This window comes from Liolophura sinensis, chromosome 1 (genome assembly GCF_032854445.1).
Source record: "Liolophura sinensis isolate JHLJ2023 chromosome 1, CUHK_Ljap_v2, whole genome shotgun sequence".
NCBI lineage: Eukaryota > Metazoa > Mollusca > Polyplacophora > Chitonida > Chitonidae > Liolophura > Liolophura sinensis.
This window is the reverse complement of record NC_088295.1, coordinates 21,077,432-21,088,464: the sequence shown is the minus strand read 5'-3', so window position 1 is coordinate 21,088,464 and position 11,033 is coordinate 21,077,432. Positions and strand designations below refer to the sequence as shown.

At 38.1% G+C, this 11,033-nt stretch overlaps 2 protein-coding genes across 6 annotated transcripts in view; one reads left to right on the top strand and one right to left on the bottom strand.

Annotated features, from left to right (window-relative positions):
* The first annotated feature begins 765 nt into the window (after positions 1–765).
* On the top strand, positions 766–5,038 carry LOC135461617 (GTP-binding protein SAR1-like). Its single transcript, XM_064738794.1, has 5 exons — positions 766–866; positions 1,940–2,005; positions 2,629–2,732; positions 4,055–4,186; positions 4,911–5,038. The coding sequence occupies exons 1-5, from the start codon at positions 812–814 to the stop codon at positions 5,022–5,024; spliced, it is 471 nt and encodes a 156-aa protein (XP_064594864.1). The 5' UTR covers positions 766–811; the 3' UTR covers positions 5,025–5,038.
* Positions 5,039–9,036: 3,998 nt separating this feature from the next.
* The window catches only part of LOC135481817 (GTP-binding protein Rhes-like), a 35,738-nt gene continuing 33,741 nt past the window's right edge, over positions 9,037–11,033 (bottom strand). For all 5 annotated transcript variants that reach the window (XM_064761541.1, XM_064761539.1, XM_064761540.1 and 2 more), the window contains one exon: positions 9,037–10,842. In XM_064761541.1, coding sequence (XP_064617611.1) covers positions 10,295–10,842 — 548 coding nt within the window. In that variant the 3' untranslated portion in view covers positions 9,037–10,294. The remainder of the gene's footprint in view (positions 10,843–11,033) is intronic.

Genomic DNA, 11,033 nt, shown 5'->3' with positions numbered 1-11,033 from the left:
AGGATCACGCTATCGCTGACCCATTCGACTCCTTGTACTCTCGCCCAGTTTTATACGCTTCGCATCTGTAGGTTTATTATATGTAGGTCTACGTACCCAATTTCCTCAAGACTACCTGTCAAAATCAAAATATATTTCGGTGCAAAAAGGCTTTAAACAAAAAAGTAGCTTGTTCCACGAAATTAAAGGAAAATGTTTAATAATTTGTGCTTGTCAGAATCTCCCTATGCAATTCAGGTAGATGAATAAACGTTGGTCATAGTCCCATGATGGGGATAGTATATATTGTAGACTTAAGCACTATTTGTGCAGTATCTCCAGAACCGTTGATTTATTCAAATTTGGTGTGAATATCAATGACAAGAACCTTATAGAAAGAGCTAATCAGCTTAGTGGAATGCTTTTGTTAGTATTTTCACATTGTAGGAGACCTTGTTGTAAAACCTAGTCCGTGTTTTAAAAAAATTTCCAGATCTGCTGAACTGAATTTAATGAACTATTATAGTTTTAACATAGGTTTTAAGAACTGATCACTTTTTGGAAGATGCCTGTTCCTCTGCATTGGTGGGCTATATGACATGTTTTTATTGGTTCAAAAGCCTTTCCTATATGTATATGTATGTTTACCTCATTTAAAACTTTTAAATTAGAACCCCTAAAACCCTAATCATCATACATGCTATGAATCGTGGAATATGTCATCCGTCTATGTATTCTATAAACGTTTTATCTTTATACGTACACATTTTAGCCGGCAAGGAGAGCCAGGGTTGTATTTCTGGGTCTGGCGAATGCTGGAAAATCTACCTTGATGGACTTACTGCGATACGGAAAACTCAAGCAACACCAACCCACATTTCAAACAAGTAAGAGATGTTAATTGTAATATCAATCAGTATCTATATATTTTCGGTGTGCTCTAGAACTACAGATGGTCCCTCGCTGGTTAAACAGCTGTCTATAGGTTACCATTACAACTTGAGCAGTGAGGTCGAATGATACGCTCTTGCTGACAACCAGACCTGATCTGACAGTCTAGACCTGACCGCCGTTATGTGGGATGAAACACTCTTGAGTATATACGGCATAAAACACTTGTCAGATGAACAAATAAGCAGGTTCCGGCTGGCTTACAACCGAAATGGTATTGCCCGGAGCAAGTCATTACGATAGTGAAGACACTAAATTAAAAGGAATCTTGTGAATAAGATAGTATGAAGTTACAATTAAATGTCGCTGATCTCCAAAGACCGTTTTATCGGCAGTCTGACTGCCAGTATCCTCAGCGAACAGAATTAGGACAGAGGTCGTGTTTCAGGTAGACAAACCAGGAGTTCATCGCTAGTAATCACGACGTTTGACAACGAGCGCTTGATGACGCTTGTATGCACACGTGGGAGAGATCGTCAGTAGCTTGCCAAATTTACATCGGGCACTCCGTTTTCCACTACTCATAATACTTACCTTGATTGGAAAATTAAGGAGTATGGCGTTGTAAATAACCACAATCAAATAATTAAAAGAAGTAAATAAATAGCCTTTTTCAGTCACCGGTTTTCGTGAAGAGGAGTGGGCAAGGGGTTGACTGTAGTTTAACCGACCAGGAACACTGTTTTTTGTTGCCATTTCTGCAAGATACGCACAGCACGACGTTTCGCTCAGGGGCTTGTTTTACGAAGCAGTCGAAAATTGTGCCTGGTTTATTTTCCATGACAACTTTTAGTGAAGAGATACGCCACCATTGTAATGGTGATGATGCATCAGACACCCAGGCAACACTGCACAAGTGTGTTGCTGTTGAATTGACTCTGAAATTAGACAAGAACCTATATAAACCCATAAAAGATTCGTTCTTTAGTCGAAAACTTATGGATTGACATGTATGACAAAATATCGCTCACAATACTACATAGATTCATTTTTATGTGACATTGTATAGGATCTACAGCTATGAAGTTTGGTGACGTGACATTCACAGTTTACGACCTAGGAGGTCATGTTCAAGGTAAGCCTACTCTTTTACAGCTGTTATCGTCATCCACCTATATTTTACGTCGGTAAAGTTTATATTTATATGATATCCAGTTTTCAAGTTGTTGTGATATCTTTTATCAATAATGATACTAGGTCTTTCATTTTTAGTCAAAGTTGCCTTTGTTTGTTATTATTGTTATGGCTAAGTACACATTACATTAAACTGCAGACCGCTGGCTTCTTCTTTGTCTATGTAGTTTATGCAGATGTATCTTTAAAACTATTCGTCTGGAAGGCTAATGCGTTTGAAACAAACACATTGATTTTATTACCTTGGGGATAAGGAAAACATCACCTGTATTAGCACGTAAATTTAGCTTCTACTATTTAATAACGCTTCTGGTGAGCCTTGGTAGGTTCTTGTTATACAAATCTATTGACGCAATGTCAAGAAATGTATGATCCGATTTTAGACAAGATAGTCACAGTTTATTACATACTGTTTGCTACAGGAAGCTATATGTGCGCATATCCTCGTACAGTGGTGGGCAAGAAAGATCGATAGGAAGATTTGCTTTAAATCTGGAGCTGACCAGCTCGAGGAAATTGTCTAGCAAACGACTGATGCAATTTTTCGGATTTTTTTTTCCACAGCCCGGAGAGTATGGCGAGATTATTTTCCGGCTGTGGACGCCGTGGTTTTTGTCATTGACGCTGCTGAGCGGGAAGCCTTCGAGGAGTCTAGTCAGGAACTACATGTGCGTCATTTAACGTATACGTTTCGAATGCCATAACGTATTCATGATGCTGTACATAAGTATGCGTTGCTGTATTTTGTTTACGGTTGCACAAATGCAATGGCATATCATTAGTCTGCCTCGTATATTGTTCTTCGTGGAAAACAATTTTATGTACACGAACATCAATTTCAGAAGCCAATGCAATGTTTCACACTGCACGAACTTTGCTGCAAATGTAATTCTGAAGAAATACCTGAGTTACAGGATATAGCCTGTGATATATGAGAACATTGGTTGTTTAGATTGATCTGAACCTAAATCACGCTTTGCCTAAAATGTGTTTTGTGGTGTTGAACTGACATATGTGTAGAAGAGTAGAATTTATATTAACTGCATAACTTTAATGGTAAACTCGAATTATGAATGGGCTATAGCAACTGAAATCGGTTAATCAGTAGCTCTGCAATGTTATTGAACGATAATGCATAGATTAAGTTAAACGTTTAAACATTATGACTTGTACATGCTACTTGTGTATGGATCATGAAATCTAAAATTAAAGAAATTATAAGAAATTTAGGAAATACCGTACTTTTGACAGTCAATATTTAATGAAGACTGGTTGAATACAATAGGCATTTTCGTTTCTGTAAATTTGAATCTTTTAATAATGTGCATTTTGTTAAATGAGGATGTTCATTATTTATACTTACTTACTTGGTGTTTAACGTCGTCTTATGAAGATATTTGTCTCCAATATGACGGCGGTCAGCATTATGGGTTATGGAGAGGGGAGTGCCGGGCGTATAGTCATCGCCATTCGTCAGGTACCTAGCAAACCTTCCCCTTCAAAGTCAGAACCCAAAGCAGTCGTCGAGAGTTGGAGGTGAACACGCGACATCAGGTCGTGGATTACAGATGTGTTAAATTGTGCACCAGATAACCCATTAATTATTAGGTCACACCAGGTCAACACACAAAGTCTACTTTTAGATCTTCTGAAAATTATTTTTATGTAAAACGACAACACAATACAACTTCACATGGGACATCTGTCTTGTGTAGTCAGTTGTGACGAAGACGTGTGTGAATAAAAATAATGCCAAATTTTAAATAAGACCGTTTTATCTAACAGTGACAACTTCGGTTATATATATTATATTATTGTCTGATAGCTCTGAACAATGATATCCACATCCAGCGCGATTCTCAGTCGTGATGGGTTGCATGTTTATTTCTTATATACATCCTAATATAGTCGGTCTGCGGGCCTCTGAATGCCATTGTCCCGGAGATTGTTCTCTAGTACAGGGAATCTCTCACTTTGATCTCATCTACAGCGAATCCTTTCGGATGAAGACATTAGCGAAGTTCCTGTTCTCATCCTAGGCAATAAGATTGATCGAGCCGACGCCGCCAGTTACCAAGAGCTGATAGATTCATTCCGACTGTGCATGGTACTCACAGGCAAGGTACGAGAACTTCATGCAATCCAACTGATAAGAACACCAGGTGATGAAATATGAATGAACAGTCAGTGATATAATGTTATTGATGTTGTTAACTGATAAATATATACTTCGCGCAGAACAGTATATACCCCATACTGGTATGTGTTATAATGTTCCAAAAGATTTATTTATTTATTTGTTTGATTGGTTTTTTACGCCATACTCAAGAATATTTCACTTAAACGACGGCGATCAGCATTATGGTGGGTGGACAGCCATCCACAGGTTGCTGACAGACCTTCCCATGTACGACCGGAGAGATTAGCCATATTGGCCATACACTGTATTGTATTGGCCATACACTGTATTGTATTGGCCATACAGCTACAGGTAAACATACATCAATCTGTATAGAACTGCTTACTCCACTTGAGTGATCCCGATTCACCCGTTTCCTCCACCAGATCTATCCTGACTGGTCAGCTCACCCCGCTTCCGTTAGCATGATAGGTCAATTTGCTGATATTGAGTTATCTTGATTTGTTACTTCACTTACTTTGATACTCCATTTGAGCTTTCCCAATATTTTGTTTAACTAGAGTTGTCCACCCCGCTTTAACTAAATCTGTTAAATCCCTATAAGATTAAAAGAGTAACAACAAAGGTCACCAGAACTTGCCGTCGGTGGTATTTCTGTTATTTTGAGTGTTGATCAGCACACACCTCTTGTATTCTTCTGTTGCAGGATGGCAAGCCACGTGAAAGCCTACCTAGTCGTCCTGCAGAACTCTTCATGACGTCACTGGTGGGAAAACAGGGATATGGCGAAGCCTTCCGATGGCTCAGTAGATATATCTGATACGTGATTCACGGATTTGAATAACATGGAATATCAGTATACATGTACGTGAGAACTGGTTCAGCATGTCATATATATGAAGATTCCAGTGAGTCCGTCCACTATTACTATATTTGATATTTGACAGACTTGATTACACAAAGATACCATGTTGTTGATTTAACAGTTTGTCCATGCTCTGTGCCATGGCCAAGGTAAAACATGACGTTTACGTCATCATGTGGTTGGTTAGGTGTCACTGACGGCCCATGACGTTTCAACAGTTACCTGAAGTCTCCAATCGCTTTGATTTACTAATCTATGAAAATAGAGCGATATCTTTCTTCACAGTGATGACACTAGACTACAAAACTCTGCTCTTGTAACATTCCCAACGTTTCTTTCTTAGTCTAAGACCATGTTCTACTCATACAGAAGTTGCCGGATTTATGGACGGCGGTCATGAAACGTTATAAGATGGGCGTGAACATATGCCAAACAAAGCGATATAAAGCGATCTCGATTCCTCGGTTAGCTGTATTCGACCACACCCCGTTGGTCAAGAGTTCATGGTCGGTATAGTTAGAATGTGTCATAAAACTACTTGATCAGCAAGTCTACTATACTTGCAATGTATTTAACGTCTTACGTTTGGTCTTAGACCAAAGTTTTATGAAAATGGGCATCAAGAATCAACCAATGAAAGGGTACTTTGAGGTTACAAAAGGTTATGGTATTTTATATGTTACTACTAAATCAAACGTGTATTTAATGTAGGGAAAATAAAGATTTAAATCCTGATGATTTGATAACACAAGTTTTGGCTGCTTTCTCTCGGCTGCATTCCAAGAACAAACACATGGACTACATGTATATGCCTATATGTAAATCTATACGATAAGCCAGAAAGCCCCACCCCTCCATATTTCTGGTCTATATAACCCTACGCTTTTCTAGTGAAAGCAATCTGGTATTTCAGCGATCTGGTAGCAAAGTAGACAGAGAGGGTATTTCTGAGGTGGTGAAAAACCAATTCCAATTCACCGAAATTAGGTTTAGTATTATAAGTGAATCTGGCGAGCTTAATGGCCTCCCTCTTTATTAAAAGTCTGGCATTTACCTTGCCTATAGACTGAATAAATGTCAGAAATATAAAATATGGCAAATAAGTAGTACATTTAACGTTGTTGAATTATATTAGAAATTTGCCCTCGCCCGAATCAGAGGAACATTTCATCCACTACGTCACACAGTACATTTGTCTTCACGCCATAAATGTAGGTCCTAAAAATCTACATTGAAACCTAATGTTTTGCAGCCGATAGTCACAGATCCGTTGGACCTACCATTCAAGTCAGTACCACTAGTCGGTGTGGCTCAGTACCACTAGATACGTCGGTGCATAGTTGGATCAGTTGACGAGGCTCAATCTTGTGGCTAATACCATAATCCTGCAGTTGCACTGCAAAATAAACAGATCTTTTTTAAACCCACGGGTTCTAGTTATATATTATGATGAGGTATGACTTAACACAGGGTTTATAACATTAATTACGAAGGTGGTTTACATGGTACGAATCCCAGCTGGACATGATTGGCTATATGTATCTGTTCATTTTGATATATATTGAACATTTTCATGGAAATCTGTGGTAAAAAGCAGAATATCTGACTATCTTTCATCATTGGCTCTGTGAAGAACTACTGACCAGAATTAAGTCTGTGCGCCGTTTTAAGGATGTATCTGATTTGATGAGGGAATCTGATCATTCAGTGAAGCTATACATGATGCTAGAGTTTTTGATAGCCCTCTTATTTGGGAGCGGGTGTTTTATTTTAAATATTTTTAGTAAAACGTTATTATTTTCCTGTTAATGTTGAAAGCCGGCGAACCGCTATTCGTTCTTCCTGAACCGCCAAATCGAGGCCTTGAGGGCAGGGAATTGTGAGCGTCAATGTTCACGGACATTTCATCTTGAGTACAGAAATAAATTCAGACATACATGTAAAGACCACTACTACTAAGACCGGCTAAGACCCACTGTAAAATAGCATGGCGTAGACGGCAACATTTTGATGCTACATTTACTATAACGTTAATCTAATCGATAGTTGTGACGCCTCTTATTCAGATGGGAAAGATCTGACACTTTAAGCTCGATGTACTAAGCACTTCTGGTATACCAAACATTTCCATATTTCATTTAATACGGAGTTCATCACAAAAAGTGGCATTCTATCTAATTTAGTTTTCTGGTTGGTAATGTAAGGCATAGTTCAGACAAGCCTTCTGGATTTTTATTGCAAGGCTCACACACAGGTCTACCTGCAGCGTAATGACCAGGTCGTGATTACGGTAGGCGTTGTATTAAAACTCTAAGGTTTCGTGCCTTGATGATATTAGTGAATCCTGTACAATGCCTCGTGCGAGAGATCTTCCGTCCGGGTTCCTTGGCGTCATTAGGCTACCGTTTCCTAGGGATGTAACACTTCCCCACCAAGTAGCCCATGTCTCAAACGTAATCTGAGTTGCCTTGAAACTGAAATGAATCTTGAAGAAACGGATATTAATCTTGAAATTGAAATCTTCTATTAATACGTTCGCGTGGCGAGTTTGTGTGCAACAACTTTCTTTGAAGCAGTCCTGATATACTCATTCAGTGTTGAGGCATTCCATACCTTTAGCCTGTATAGTTTATTTAGGTGGCTGAAATTCCCGGTTGGTGCAGTAATTTCTGTGATGCTTTCCCTTAGTGAAGTTTCCAATGTAAAGCAGCCCGTTTTTGATTGGTTATTTTCTCAGCCTTGGTACAAATGGCCAGTATAAACGCAATAGGACATTAATGTTTTAAGAATTGGAATGCTTACTTTACATTTTAAAATTTCTTTAAATTAACTTTTAAGACAGTCGTCATTTGAAACCCATTGTCCAATGTTGACTACCATCTATCTATACACAGGGCCTTTATATATACATGCTCATTAACTGGCGGATATATATATATATATATATATATATATATATATATATATATATATATATATATATATATATATATATATATATATGATCTAGTAAAGAGATTCGGTATTTCGGGCAATGATCTCAACTATTTATATGAACCACATATTTGTTTATTATTTCCATTCTGACTTTCTCCGCGTTTTATATTAGCCTTGTTAGTTTAAGTTTCTGCCATCTTGCTCTAAGGCAACGCAGTAACGGTTTCGCGTTCGTGGAACTGGATCTTCTAGAATGTCACGTTATTTCTATTTACAGCATAAAACCGGAATGCCCCTGAGCAGCCTGTTCTCAAACATTCACATTACCGCCAACATATATCAGATTCGGGTTGAAGACATATACGGTTTACCAAACAACTAATGCTCCGCCCCTCTGGAGGTAACGACTGGTGTATCGACTGAACTGGTGATTTGTGTCCTTGGATCAACCATAAAAACAATTTCTTCTGTAGCTGACATCGAGTAATGCGCCCAGTTATAGTGTCTTAATTGATATTTAAGCTGTAATGAGTTGAGCTGTACCCATCTTACAAGGCACTTTGTAATAAAAACGCACTTTGTAATTGTAATTTACAAAACAAGCTCATCAAGTTCTTATTAACTGCAGCCTTAAGAGAACATATTTGGTTCAAAAAGACATCTGCAATTTTCATTCAAAAATGACCATGCCTAAAGTGGTAGATAGAATGACTGAAACTATGACAAAAACTCCCTTCAAATATGAATTTTTTACACATTATTATAAATTTCGTTCCAAGTGTCAAGTGATATAATTATGTATATTGCAGTGGAATATTATAATTGGAATATATAATTATAAAACTATAAAGTACATGTATTACTATAAATGTATAATTATAAATATTCAAAAAGTGTAAACGATCTAAGTGAAAGCTGAATGCTTATATAAATTAGGCTTTATAGATATTTTTTACAATTTACTTTATTCCACGTTTTGCAGTATGCTAAAACAATAATTATTGCGCCTAATAGCCACTATGTTGTTGTGAATATGCAGAAACCAAACAGGACTAACCAGATGCAATAATGGTGGGTGATAACAAATTGTAAGCATATAAAATACATTTGTTATAAATTGCGTTATTGCACATATCGCAATTTGTAACAGATATATTACTGAGCTTATTAGTATTCTCAACCATTTTGTCTGACAGTTTAGATAAACGTATTTTTGTTGCAAAGTAAATTTAGTAGCAAAACAAATCCGGAAAAAATGGGATCAGTTGTGCCGTAATGTGAAATCTGTAATGGGTACTAAAGTAACGAGGGACGATCTGCACTGCACTTCGACTAGGCTGATATGTACAGACCTGTAGGCACATACCCTAAAGAGAATTTAGCGTGTGCTACTCCTACTATGTATAATAAATAAATGAAAACAGTGACCAATATTTTGTGCAATTACTAGCACAAGACAAGACATTTGTAAAGGTTCATATGTTGTTCCTGTATATTATAATAACCCATGTATAAAATTACAAGAATAACAACACACCCAGTGAACGATTTGCTGACATCACGAAGAAGATCACTGACATGTCTCATAATCAAAGATACAAATCGATTTCACAATGTACAAATACATAGCAATTACACTCTTCATGCCAGTCTGGTTTCAGTTTTTTATGTTCAACAAAATCAAGAATATCAGATCTTCTAAGCCACAGAGAGGAATGGAAATTCCACTTCTCCTGTCTCCAAGTGCTTCATTCAAGACTGTTGAAAGCACCTTCTTTCGCAAGATGACAATTTTTTCGGTTACTTAGCATTTCAACAATAACCCTCAGTACGATGAACAGCGTTATGTAGAAATAACATCCCAGTGTTCGACTGGACAAGCATTATCCTGAGGTTTTTGAGATGCCTGAATCATATGATATAATAATGACCATATAGTGCCAAATGTATATACAAACTTATGACAGCTTTCTTCCATGAATCCAAATAAAACAACCAAAGGTCAATTCGCTTGTTATTATCACACTGTCCATTTGGACGTTACGAGCGAAAATAATCCATGCTCTTTGGTAAGGACACCAGATGGTTGTGGTGGGATAGGTGGTCCCGCCAATGTAAAACAATGTTAACCACCAGTGACGAGGTATTCGTGAGAAGTTAGATCATCGCTCGTTGTCATTTCATATGAACCTGCATCAAATTCATGCTCATTATGTTTATATTTCAAACAACCATGTCTACATGATCTATGTCATGAAGCACTTATACACTTATTCAGACAGACGACGTCACTGGATAGCACATTTGGTATCTCTGGTCTCATCTGGGGATGATTTAGTCCGTCCTGTCCGTGTCTGAGCGACCAGCAGGTCCGTACGTATACTCGGTCGACGCACGTTAGGTGCCACTGTACCACAGGCGTCACTTGCCTTCCGGCGGATTGACACACCGCGCAGGCCCGATCCAGAAGTTGATCCTCCGACATACTGAGGGTGTACTTTTCTGTGTAACGACGGACTCATCTCAGCCGGTAAACTAGAAATGTTAAATAATCGAAGAAAAACATCTTCTATATTAATATTTTTTTTTGCTGATGTTTCTATAATGCAACAATTGGTTTGTCCTTCGGTTAGCTTTTCAACCTCTGACGGATCGATGACCCTGTCTTTTTCTCTGTCACATTTATTGCCGACTATCACCATGGGAGGTGTTGTCGTCCTTCGGGGTTTGTCTCTCAGGCACTGACCTTTGCACTCAATAATTTGATCACGCAGGCGCACCACCTCCTCGAAGGATTCCCGACTGGCAATGCTGTAAACGAGTATGAATAGATCACCTGTAAAGACAAAATAACGAACACTATGGGTTACCAAAGAGAGTTTTCCATCAGTATTGTTCATATATACGCTCCAGGAATAAAACATATTACGTGGAAACCTTTATGGAGTGTTTCATTTGCCCACAACATGGTTTCTATCAAACCAACGGAGTCGTATCTAGGCAACAAACAGTGCTACATGTTTTACT

Coding starts and splice junctions, on each gene's coding strand:
- LOC135461617 (XM_064738794.1), top strand. CDS start 812: ATGGACTTACTGCGATACGGAAAACTCAAGCAACACCAACCCACATTT. Junction 867..1,939: donor CCAACCCACATTTCAAACAA/GTAAGAGATGTT, acceptor GACATTGTATAG/GATCTACAGCTATGAAGTTT. Junction 2,006..2,628: donor CCTAGGAGGTCATGTTCAAG/GTAAGCCTACTC, acceptor TTTTTTCCACAG/CCCGGAGAGTATGGCGAGAT.